The following is a 13,107-nucleotide window of genomic DNA, read 5'->3' as shown; positions in this document are numbered from 1 at the left end:
ACACACACCATCTCACAATCACACCATCTCACACACACACCGTCACACACACCATCTCACAATCACACCATCATACACACACACCATCTCACAATCACACCATCACACACACCATCTCACACACACCATCTCACAATCACACCATCATACACACACACCATCTCACAATCACACCATCACACACATCATCTCACAATCACACACATACACCAATACACACACACCATCTCACAATCACACCATCACACAATCATCTCACAATCACACCATCACACACACACCATTTCACAATCACACCATCACACACATCATCTCACAATCACACCATCACACACACCATCACACACACACACAATCTCACAATCACACAGTCATACACACACACACCGTCACACACACCATCTCACAATCACACCATCACACACATATCATCTCACAATCACACCATCACACACACACACACCATCTCACAGTCACACCTTCACACACACACACACCATCTCCCAATCACACACACACCACCTCACAATCACGCATACATAGTGCTACACAAACCAAATAAATTGACTATTCTGAATGAGCTGGTGAGAGTCGTTGGTGTCGATAGGGCTGATTTTACCATTCAGAGTGAAACATGTGATTAAGCAGAGGCTTGCATCTCTGTGGATCGCTGCTGTCCGCCAAGTCTAAGAAAAGCAGCGACCCACACAAACCCAAGCAGCTGTTTCTGAATTTACTCTGAACGGTGAATCAGCCCCCCGATCCACACCAGCGACCCTCAGCTGTGAAGAGCTCCATCCGGACACACGCACGCACGCACACACAAGCCAGCCGACACCAGCGAGTAAGTCTGGCAGCCCAGGTTTACATTTCATTGTGTGCATGGAATTGTAATGGAAATCCTATATTTTAATATCTACCTTCCTAACACCTTCCTCCTTGCGTTCTGCGTATTGTATCTATAGGGAGGTGATCCAGGTTGCTGGTTTGGCATTAAAATGACGCCTGGAAAGCGAGGCGAATCGCCTCCTGAATCCTGATTTGAAATGTCAGTTTCTGTCAGTAACACACTGACGTCTTTGTTTTTGTTTTTTTTTCCTTCCAGTTCAACGCGATGACCTTATCGCCAGTATTTTGACAGGTGAGAGCATTCTGAAGAAATCTGTCCCTTAAGTCCCTCTGTGGTTAATCCCTGTGTATCTCTCTCAAATAAGCTTTATTAGCACGACAGGGATGCTCCAGTATTGCCAAAGCAGTTAAACACAATAGAAAATAACAGTAACACACACACATCTCTCTCTCTCTCTGTTTCTGTGTGTCTCTCCTTTCTCTGTCTCTGTGCCTCTCGCTGTCTCCCCCTCTCTGTGCTTGTCCGTGTCTCCCTCTCTCCGTTTCTCTTTCTCTGTGCCTGTGTCTCCTTATTTGTTTCTTTCTCTCCCTCTATCTCTTCTTTCTCGTTTGCTCTTTCTCACTCTGTCCCCTGTGCTTCTGTATCCGTCTCTCTCCATGCGTCTCTTTCCCTCTTCTTTCTTTCTCTTTTCCGCTCTCTCCCTCTATCTCTTTATCTCTCGTTTGCTCTTTCTCTCTGTCTCTGTGCCTCTCTCTCTGTCTCCCCCTCTCTCTGTGCATCCGTCTCTCTCTGCGTCTCCTTCCTTCTCTTCTCTCTCTCTCTCTCTCTCTGCCCTGTAGATGTCCAGCCTCAGTCGATAGAGGACCTCCGGCAGCAGAAAGGCTTCCTGAAGCTGCAGAGGAAGCAGTACAAAGAGCTGAAGGAGCTGAAGAGGAAGCACATGAAGAAGATCTCGAAGATGAACAAAGAGCAGAACGCCCGCATCAACCAGATGACCTCCGAGAGCAAGCGCCGCAAATCCCAGGTGGAGAAAAACCTGAAGAGAAGCATCAAGAAAAAGTAAGAGAGTGATCCAGAGAGTACCGCAGCACCAGGAGCGCAGAGTTTGAGCACTCAGACCGCTGGTGAAGCTAAATAAACTGTCCCTCCCTTTATACTGTAGCTGCATGAACTATTAGTAGGGCGTCTGATTTCAGGTTTTACCCGATTTAAACCCGATTTCTCCCCCCCCCCCCCCCACATGCTTTTTTTCTGCATTCGGGTTAAACCCCAAAACTCCACGAATAGGCACATACTGTATATAAATAAACGCATGCGCAGTTGTCCGTGATTCAAATGCAACAGAGCAGAACTGGTGCAGATGATGCAAAAGCTGATTTACCTTTTAGAAAAATGTGGCTTCTTAGTGTAATATATATATATATATATATATATATATATATATATATATCATTTTTTTATTTTTCAAAATTACAGCAATATAGCTTTAAGGTTTTTGCTTTTTTTTGCACACTTTTCTTCCCAGTTATTTGTTTCATGAGTGTGTGTTTAAAGCCAAGAGCATTTAGATGTAACAGTCGATCGTTTCTCTTTGTGAAACAGCCTGGAGTAAAGCTGTTTAGTTTTCCCGTCTGTTCTGTGTGCAGTTATACTTGCAACTCCACTACAAAATGAAACTTGATTGGAACGGAGAAATGCCTCCATATACAGCGTGTGTGTGCGAGTGAGAAAGAGAGTGAGAGAGAGAGAAAGAGGGAGAGGGAGAGGGAGAGAGCGAGGGGATAGAGTAGGAGAGGGAGAGAAAAATAGAAGAGGGAGAGAGACAGAGAGGGGGAGAGATGTCGTCAAAAGTCTGCATACCCCAATGTGTGGAAATATACAGACGTTGGGGATTTAAACTGTTGACGACAACTTTGTTGTCAACACTTTGTGCTTCAGCATTTGTTTTTTCATTAAATTCCTTTTTTAAAAAAAAGCATTCACCCGAATTTGGAAAAAAATTTCACCGAAAAAATCAGACGCCCTAACTATTAGTAAATGTACAGGCTCGGGTGTGGCTTAGTCGTGAGGTGATGAGAAGCGTGATCGTGTGTGTCTGTGTCGCAGCGCGGACGAGTCTTCAGCAGCCATAGAGAAGGAGCTGAGCGCCCTGGAGGCGGAGGTCTCTCAGAAGAACGTCGAGCTGAAGGAGTGGCAGATGAAGGAGCTGCTGGAGGTGAGGGAGAAGCAGTTCCAGCTGGAGGGGACGAAGAAACTGGACCACTTCAAACAGGTAGAGACCCTCCCGGACTAGCCGCAACGAAACGCTTCACACCGACAGCCGGTTGCACAGACCCCCGAGGAGCACAGAGCTTACCTCAGTTAACGTTGCGTAGTCCAGGATTAGCGCACAGCAGTTTTGGATCCGTTCCTGGTTTTACTATTTACCGATACGCTGAGGGCTAATCAAGCTCCTATAAAAACCTTGAATGGACTGCTGTGAGAGCCGTCCTTGATGATTCACGCGTTTGTGCTGATTTTTTTGTTTTTGGTTGTGTTTTTTTTTTTTTTCCCTCAGGCTCAACAGAAGCTGAAAGACACGGCGACAGACTGCCAGGCTGTGCAGCTGAAGAAACTCAAAGAGATCTGTGAGAGGTAAGAGGGCAGAGAGGGGACGGGGATAGGGGGTGAACGGGTGGGGTCACCTTTCTGAGCACCAGAGGAAAGAGGCTGGAGGCTACAGTCCCTTTTAAAGCCAGTTATGCATTCCTAATATACAATTACCCGAGGGATGGAAATAAGACTCCCACTGCATAGCGGTTTTGATCCATTCCTGGTTTTACTATGAGTTTAATCAGACCCACCTGAGCTTGTTACCTACACACGCTGGGGCTGATCAAGCTCCTATTAAAACCTGGAATGGGGGAAACTGCTATGCAACAGAAGTCTCATTTCTATCGCTGTAAATGTTCAAGAGATGAAAATTCAAGTCGCTAATTTAGAGAGGATGAGAGGGAATGGAAGATGAGTAAAAGTTTGGAGCAGTAGATGGGAAGCACTTCACACAGAGCGTTATACACAGTTGATGTATCTAAAACACTAAGTTTCTGTCTAAACTAAACTAGATCTGCTTAGTTTAGGCGAACGTTGTGCTAAGAAGGGAGGAGGCTTTGATGGGCTGAACGGCCTACTCATCTCGTCCCCAAGCCTTGTGTTCACAGTCCCTCTGCTTTTGGCTAACAGGGAGAAGAAGGAACTGCAAAAGATTCTCGATCGGAAGCGACAAAACAGCATCTCGGAAGCCAAGAGCCGAGATCGACAGAAGGCCGAAATGTGAGTGTCTGTAGAGAGGGGTGGAGGGAGGGGGGTGGGGGGAGGAGTGGAGGGTGGAGGGAGAGGGACGGCATGTTCGTTTCTAGACCTAATGTGCTGACCTTGATTTACAGTAGCTTCTATCTGTACTTTGCAGTGGTACATGGGAAAGTTTTTAATGTTGTTGGATTTTTTTTTTCATGTCGTTTTCTCCCTGCAGAGAACTGAATGAGATCAACCGCAAGCACATCAACGAATCGGTCACCTTGATACGGCGCGTGAGTGCAGATATAATTCACAGTACTGCAGTCTGCATTTCATTATCATTATTATTATTTGTTTATTTAGCAGACGCCTTTATCCAAGGCGACTTACAGAGACTAGGGTGTGTGAACTATGCATCAGCTGCAGAGTCACTTACAACTACGTCTCACCCGAAAGACGGAGCACAAGGAGGTGAAGTGACTTGCTCAGGGTCACACAATGAGTCAGTGGCTGAGGTGGGATTTGAACTGAGGACCTCCTGGTTACAAGCCCTTTTCTTTAACCACTGGACCACACAGCCTCCTATTTCATTGTAGTTGCCAGCCCTAGAATGAAATAGGAGGCTGTGTGGTCCAGTGGTTTCATTGTAGTTGCCAGTCATTTAAAGTTATATGTTTAAATTGAACTCTGTGTGTGTGTGTGTGTGTGTGTGTGTGTGTGTGTGTTTCTTCTTCATGTAGCTGGATGAGGCACAGAAGAAACGGCACGACAAACTGCTGCTACAACATAAAGATATCCTGCAGCAAATCGGAGAGGAGCAGCCGCTGGTAAGAAGTGTCCGGGCTTTCAGCACTGGATTCGATCAGCTGGTGCCCTGTTAAAGGCACAGCTGCATTTTATTGTAGCGTTTACACTACAGTGTTACCCTAGCCCTAACCGTAACCCTAGCCCTAGTCCTAGCCCTAGCCTTAACACTAGCCCTAGTCCTAATCCTAGCCTTAACACTAGCCCTAGCCTTAACACTAGCCCTAGTCCTAACCATAACACTAGCCCTAGTCCTAATCCTAGCCTTAACAATACCCCGAGCCCTAACACTAGCCCTAGTCTTAACACTAGCCCTAACCGTACAACATAGCTTATTGTGGTTCACTGAATGGTTCTGTAGGTGTGTCTCCCCATCTCCTATATTTTTTTTGTCTTTTCTAACAAAATAGTCAGTCATATTAAATGATCATTTGATCCTATGCGTCACGCAAGTAGCCCGCCAGGATCCTGGATACCGTGCTGCAGGCTGTTGTGACTCCCCTGGTAAACATGTGCTGTATTCGGCATTCTAACCCAGCCTCTCCCTGCTTTTCCAGCTCCTGGCTCGCTTGGAGAAAGAGTCCGACGCTGAATTCCGACGGCTTCCGCAGGAAATAAGAACATTCCTTCAAGGGGAACTCGACGCCAAAATGCATCCGACAGACGGCTACGACAATGGGCGTGCCAACACAGACAGCTCCGGCCCGCCGTCCAATCAGAGCACCCCTTCATTCTCGCCAGCCAGTCGGGGTTGGCTTAGCGGGAGGAGCCTGGATAAGAGTGGGCGGAGCCTGGACAATAGCCTCGCCTCTCTGGCAGACGATGACTCTCTCGGCATCCCAGCAGCTTCCGAGGGAGAACTGTCAGTTTTATAACAACAGCCAAGAGAGTTTTCCTTTCAAAGCGAGCGGACTTGTGAGGAGCGAGAGAAAAAACGACGGGATACACTGGTGCTTTTACAGGCAATCCTTTTTATTATTATTATTTTTTTATTTCAATTTTAATCTTAAAAAATAAATAAATAAATAAATAAATAAATAAAAATGTACCGAATTGTAAGGGGATTTAAGTCTGAAAACCTTTTTTTTATTTTTATTTTTTTTATTGAAGTTATACCACTACTACTTTTATCCAGAATATGACGGAAATTCATATATACTGTATATATATTTTATTTTATTTTATTATAAGGTATTTTGTGGGCAAAAATTTTAAACAAATGAGTCTTTATTTAATATATTCCCAGTCTTTTAACTTGGGGTATTTAGGAACCCCTGTCCCCCTCCGTTTGGCCCCAAGCTAAATCGCATATTTGACATCTTTCTCTGTACAGCTGTAACTAGTTTACAGTCACTGGGGTCTGAGGCGTACCGATTCTAATACAATCTTCAGGTTTACCATGAAGTAGTTCCAGAAATTCACCACCAGATGTCACCATTTGGCAAGAAAGAAGTACACAGAAAGTATATCCCCTTCAGTCACTGTGTGCACAATTGCACCATGTTAAGTTTCCTATGTATGTAGTAGTTTCAGAAATTCACCACCAGATGTCACCATGTGGCAAGAAAGTACACAGAAAGTATATCCACTTCAGTCACTGTGTGCACAATTGCACCATGTTAAGTTTCCTATGTATGTATGTATCTATTTTATAATGCAAACTGTTTTAACATTTGTAAAAGTATAAAAATACGTGACCGAAGGGTGAATATATATATATATATATATATATATATATATATATATATATATATATATATATATATGCATATGAAATGTATATTTAAGCTTATCATGCATTTACATCAGCTGTACATTTTGTTTGCTGCTTCATATACTTTCACTGCATTCGTGTACCACAGTATGTCTCCACTGCTAAAGAATCATACAAAACAGTACACTTCAAAACGACTACCTAATCTAAAGTAACATTAGATGGTCCAAGACTAGTGCTAATGGAAATTCAGAACATAGTATTAATACTTCAAAATAGAATTCCCTACAGTATATTAGGTATGGCATAGCCACAGTTAAAACGACAATATAAAACGAGTAGTCACGGTATACTAAACCTATCCAGTAACTACAGTTAGGTCTGTCCGCGGTCCTGCCACGTTTGTATTGTATAAGTACGGCTTCTAGTGTTCAGGTTTTATTTTTGATCACGTGATGTCCCTTTAAACATATTCTGAGACGATTCTCTTTCTTAATCAAACACTAATTCCCAAAGGAAGTCGTTTTGTTTTACCCTCATATCTTGACTGAGTTCACAAACGACGTGCCTTGATGATCTCCACTTGATTCTACTCAAACCTGCATTTTGTTCTGGCTCTGATCGCTGCATTCATCTTATTAATTTCCACGGCGTTAGTTTCTAACAGCGCTTCGCTAATTTAAACAATCTGGTATTCACTTATGGCTTAACAACTATTAATCAAGTTTTAAAGGGAAGGAGAGAGATGGAAAATAAAACCAGAAAACTGGAAGCCCTGTGTATATGCTTATACTGTTATACTGGTGTGCAATGGGGTATACTTTCACAAGGCTAATAAGAATATACCCGTTCGAAAAAGCAACATCAGTCTGTGATAATCCTGAAAAACTTCTGTATGGATAATATGGTCAAAATTTAACGATGGAGTATTTTTTTTTTTTTTTATAGTTTTGTTGTGCTTTCAAGCCAGTAGAAACCGTGACAGGTACTAGGGATGTAAATTTAGTAATTTTTTTTTTTTTTTTTTACTGAAATCTAGGAATGGGGGAAAAAATGATTTTGTAGTGCTCCTCGATTTTTATATATATATTTTTTTTTTTCAACTTGTGAGCAAACGAGAATGGCCGTGCTGATTATTAGCAACAAGAAACGCTTGGATCGTGCAAGAAAAATCTAATCGGGCGAAATGTTTGTTTGTGCGCATGTAGAAAATATTTGGAGCAGAATATAATGTTATTAGTCAGCGACACTGTATACAATCAGAGCACAGAACCTACTGCTTTCCTAATAAACGGTCTGTCTTGGCCTACTAGGTAGTGGAGCAGCCCAGAACTAATCTTCCCCCTTTTTAAGAACATTAACTGCAATTACAGCTGCAATTACAGCCAGCAGGGGGCAGCGTGTGCTAAGCAAAGTTAAAAACAACTCCCGATTTTATAATTCGGCCACCTGGTAAAAAAAAAAAAATTATATATATATAATATATAATTTTTTTTACTTTTTATTTTTTTTTTAAATCATGTTCATGGCTCTTTATTCTCAGTTTTTTTTACCAACAAATTTCAGGGTTTTACAAAAGTTATACAGTAGGTTTGTATTTACCGATTTTTAAAATTTTATAAATAATAATAATAATAATAATAATAATTCACCTAAAATGTGGCCTGCGCAAGCATGTTAAGATTCTGACTGAGAAAATCCACGACTTTATGTTAGATGTATTTATGAAAATAGAAAACATGTTTTACTGTAATCTGGGTCTGTCTGTTTAACCTACTGCACTTAAATACTGATACAGGTTAACTTCCCTAGCTTTCCACGTTTTACATTCGCAAAAAAAAACCACACACACACACAAGCAGGTGAGCTGCTTCTTCCGACCGGATATATAATTATTTTCACCTGTTTTTTTTACAAAAAAAAAAATCACTAAAAATGGATACATTTCCAGAATGTTTACATAAAATAAAAACCGAAAAATATCTTCCCTAACGGTCACTTTAGAGAAGGTATGATTTTAACCAACCATTCCATTTAAACTGTAAAGAACAAAACAGAAAGCCTTTTTTAAAATATATATATTAAAAAAAAAAAAAATCTGCTGTGACTTTAGCGATCATGATGATTTTTAGTTCTATTGATTTTTCTTTTTGATTTTTTTTCAATATATATGTTTAGATTCTGAAGCGGAAAAATAAAAAGGAACAATTTAGTTCTCTGCAGTATGTATTTTTTTTTATATCAAACTATGTTTTCTGACTCAACTGATCTGTTTTTATTTTTATGTTTTATCAAGCTATTGCACTTTTCTCCTTTTTTTCTCACTAGGTACTGAATTACTGTCCATATGGTACATCTGTAGAAGTAATAATAAAAATAACAATACTAAAAATAACAAGAATATATCCATATTATGATGTCTTTGTACAAACTGCATGACGAATACTGAACACCGTCTAGCGCTTGGAACAAAAGTATAAACTTTACCGTCTATTTTGTCCTTACGTTAATCCTGTTGCATCTGCAGTTTTAATAACTCTCCATAGATAATGCAAAATAAAACTCTGTTCCTAACGCTGTCCGTTGTTCAGTATCGTTGTGTCTGTTTCAAAAGGTTGGTCTTTTTAAAAGGGAAATCAATTCAGGATGTATGTATTTTTCTTGTTGAGTAATAGAACTCTATGTAAATGTAATTAAAATGGATTTTGGGATACTGAAGTTCTCTGAATGTTGTTTGTTTCGATTTTAAGTGTGGCTTTGTTTTGAGATTTGTTAAGCTTTTGGCACGTTTTCATATTTTGCTCTTTCCGAGTTGCGCGACTGATCGCAACACCTGTCTTGAATTTGCACCCATCTGCACCAAACTTTCATCACACGCTTCTAGTCTCTATAGACGTTTCAGATTGAATTATAATCCGGCGATTTTGATTTTTTTTAAACAAATAGCTTTTTAACCTTTTGAGGTATATTGCATGCGCTGTTTTTTCCTGTATCAAGGTGCTTTGACATGAGTTCGGGAGCTTCTCTATTCTGTAACGGTTGCCTGCCATAGACTTAAATAACCCGTCGCTCAGCCAGCATGTCTTTTATAAGAGCAAGATCAAGTTTAATACACTTTCAAACGACCAAGCGCTCGCCCAACGTGTCAGAAACGTGCGTGAAAATCTAAAACACAGAAATCTTAAAACATTGTTGCGATTAAAAGAGGGTACTGTTTAAATATGGCACATGGGAGAATGGACAGGAAAAATGTACCAGTGGTCCTACATACAATACACAAGGTGTGGTGGTGTGGTGGTGGGGGGGATAATTGAAAATGTGGCAATAGTTAATTGCTGCAAATGACCCATTAAAGAAGAAGCTTGTATACATATAAATAGTAAATATGTCATTCTGAAAAAAAAGGTTGCATTGTAAACCCTGATAAATCAAGTTTACTCAAAAACAAAGTAAACTCATAAAACTTAATATAATTAAGTTTAGCTACTCCATTTATTTTCTTTGTTGCGACAACTTTCTCTGGGGCTGACTAAACTCATAACGTGTATATTCATGTAACTTATTCCATTTGGAGTTTACTTTTTAATAGTTAGTTTTGAACATTTTTATTATATTTTTAAACAGTGAAAAGTTAGCTGGGGCAACAGAATGTGCAGTCAACAAGCTATTTCAGCAGCTGCCAGTGAAACGCTTCTGCTTATGCGCTCATGGCAGCTTTTACAAGGGCTGGAAGCAGACAGGTGCAGAGATGGAGACAGAGGGAGAGGGGAGTGACGTCACATCGGCAGACTGACCACCAAACGAGGGGGGGGGGGGCACACACACAACACAAGGAGAACACATGTGAGGGAGCAGGCGGGGGCACAAGAGACAAGCAAACACAACACACGTGTGCAACCGCACACACACACACACAAAACAACAAAACAATTCATAATTTGTACTGCAAGAGCTGACGGGAATCCAGTCCCCTGATTCTACTTAAACCATTTACGTATGAACAACTAAAGTAAATCTGAATGTTCAACAAACTTAAAATGGATGAGTGTTATGAATAAAATTTGAATTTAAGTTAATGTAACTTGATGTAATTTATTTAGAATGACTTTGGGGTTTACAGTGTGGTTATATTATATATATATATATATATATATATTTTATAGGTGCGTGCCTGAGACTCTGCATCTCTTTCTAATCTATAAAATGCAGTGAAACTGCAGAGTTGTTTTTTAAAAATGCCTTTGGGGGATTCAAATTGCCATGTGATTATTGGAGAACATCTTCATTAAATATACTGCCTTGCGTTGAAATTAATTAAAGTGCATTGGCTCTGCCTTAAGATTTTCAATTACAGGAGCTGGGAGCTGGTACATTAAAGGGCACCGCGCAGGGAAATGGTACTTCCAGCAGTTTTATGTGCCAGCCTGTCTCGGAAGGCACTACACGAGATCAATGCTGTCGCTGTAAAATCTATGCGCTGCTGATTTTGCTGATTTCTAGATGATTTCAAATTCAAAAGAACAAATGATCACATTTCTTTGGCGGCAGAAATTGAACGAAACTCAATTCCAGACCATTTTGTGTTTCTGTAAAGCTTTATAATTTCAAACGTTTTCTATTTTTTTTTTTTTCCTTTTTTTGATGTTTGCAAACAACTTGATTCGTATTGCAATAACGCTGCCCGGTCACCCCCCCTCCGAATAGATTTGGTATGGTCTTGAAGTAGAGATAACAATAGGTTGGTCATATGACGTGACCCCTGATTCCTGCAGCACTATGAATCTCCCTTTACTTCGGCATCAGTATGGATCAAGTCCCCCCAGGACTGATGGACCCTGATGACGAGGGCTACTTTCAAAATCACAGTGCACCCCTCCACCGTGCCAGAATGATCCGAGGAGCATGGCAGAGACCCCCGGCGTCTTCTGTAAGCGCCCCCCACCACAATCTCGATCCAGTCGAGCGCGTCTGGGATGAGCTTGAGCGATTCGTGGTCATCGCGGTGCTCTGCCTACCTCTGTACTACGTTTTTAAAATATTCAATGACCCTACGAGACACCTTCCGATACCTTGTGGAGTCTATGACCCTGTCAAAGCTGTGATCAGGTCCAGCCAACACGATATTTGGTACAGGTTCTAATAAAGTGACCAGGCAGTATATATATATATTATATATAATTTACTTTACCCAATGACTATAGCATATGACTCCCCTGGGCTACTAATCAATCTGTGGATAGTATATATTGCAGACAGACAGTAATGGATTAACAGTAAATAAATCCACTGCTGTTGTAAATTAATTGAGTTTCAATTGCTTTTCATCAACTAAAATGTGTACACAATATACAAAGGCAAACTTCCAGCACAGCATTAATTCATAGACTAGGGTGCATAAAATATTAACTTTGGACAGCGGAGGAAAGATTTGTATCTGCTCCATCAGCACAAACAGAGGCTGCGGAGAGAGTATAAGAGCCTCTCTTTCTCGTTCCCTGCTCCCCCGCCACAGAGGGAGGCTCTTCAGAGAGTGTAAGAGCCTCCCTTTCTCTCTCTCTGCTCCACTGGCATAGAGGGAGGCTGTTCAGAGAGTATAAGAGCCTCCCTTTCTCGTTCCCTGCTCCCCCGCCACAGAGGGAGGCTCTTCAGAGAGTGTAAGAGCCTCCCTTTCTCTCTCTGCTCCACTGGCATAGAGGGAGGCTGTTCAGAGAGTATAAGGCCTCCCTTTCTCTCTCTCTGCTCCACCAGCACAGAGGGAGGCTGTTCAGAGAGTATAAGAGCCTCCCTTTTTCTTACTCTGCTCGACCAGCACAGAGCAGAGGGAGGCTGTTCAGAGAGTATAAGAGCCTCCCTTTCTCGTTCCCTGCTCCCCCGCCACAGAGGGAGGCTGTTCAGAGAGTATAAGAGCCTCCCTTTCTCTCTCTCTGCTCCACTGGCACAGAGGGAGGTTGTTCAGAAAGTATAAGAGCCTCCCTTTCTCTTTCTCTGCTCCACCAACACAGAGCAGAGGGAGGCTGTTCAGAGAGTGTAAGAGCCTCTCTTTCTTCTTCTTCCCACTCAAGTTTTAACAGATTGTCTGATTAAGAATTCATGGAGGTCCTGTCTTATCAGAGCTTATTAAGAATTAACTGCTCTGTAATTAATAGTGGCCAGCCAGCCATTTATTACAGAGCATGATTATTCAGGGCTGCTATCCTCACAGAACTCTCTAGAGAAAAAAAAAAAATAATCGCTCAACTTGGGATAAAGTTTCTAATGTGTAATTAAAGTCTGGGAACAGCGGAATTCAATCTAAACCACATTTTCTCTGTTTTAAAAAAAATATATATAAGTTTTCCGGATCACACAATTGCGTTCAATAGCCTCCAGCAGAGAGAAACTAAATTAAATTCTATTCTGTATTACATAAAAGCTGTTCTCAATGAGAAAAGGCTATTCCTCCCAAAACACTGAAACAGCTCGC

The 13,107-nt window shown here is 41.3% G+C and overlaps 1 protein-coding gene across 1 annotated transcript in view; it reads left to right on the top strand.

Moving 5' to 3' along the window:
- The window catches only part of LOC117398658 (1-phosphatidylinositol 4,5-bisphosphate phosphodiesterase beta-3), a 46,197-nt gene extending 36,835 nt beyond the window's left edge, over window positions 1–9,362 (top strand). Inside the window, exons 26-33 of the mRNA XM_059012190.1 lie at window positions 1,106–1,141; window positions 1,690–1,909; window positions 2,957–3,122; window positions 3,408–3,484; window positions 4,073–4,162; window positions 4,362–4,419; window positions 4,867–4,953; window positions 5,488–9,362. Coding sequence (XP_058868173.1) covers window positions 1,106–1,141; window positions 1,690–1,909; window positions 2,957–3,122; window positions 3,408–3,484; window positions 4,073–4,162; window positions 4,362–4,419; window positions 4,867–4,953; window positions 5,488–5,805 — 1,052 coding nt within the window. The 3' untranslated portion in view covers window positions 5,806–9,362. The remainder of the gene's footprint in view (window positions 1–1,105; window positions 1,142–1,689; window positions 1,910–2,956; window positions 3,123–3,407; window positions 3,485–4,072; window positions 4,163–4,361; window positions 4,420–4,866; window positions 4,954–5,487) is intronic.
- The last annotated feature ends 3,745 nt before the right edge of the window (window positions 9,363–13,107 follow it).

Source organism: Acipenser ruthenus, chromosome 43 (assembly GCF_902713425.1).
Source record: "Acipenser ruthenus chromosome 43, fAciRut3.2 maternal haplotype, whole genome shotgun sequence".
NCBI lineage: Eukaryota > Metazoa > Chordata > Actinopteri > Acipenseriformes > Acipenseridae > Acipenser > Acipenser ruthenus.
The sequence above is the reverse complement of the archived record's forward strand: the minus strand, read 5'-3'. Positions and strand labels throughout refer to the sequence as shown.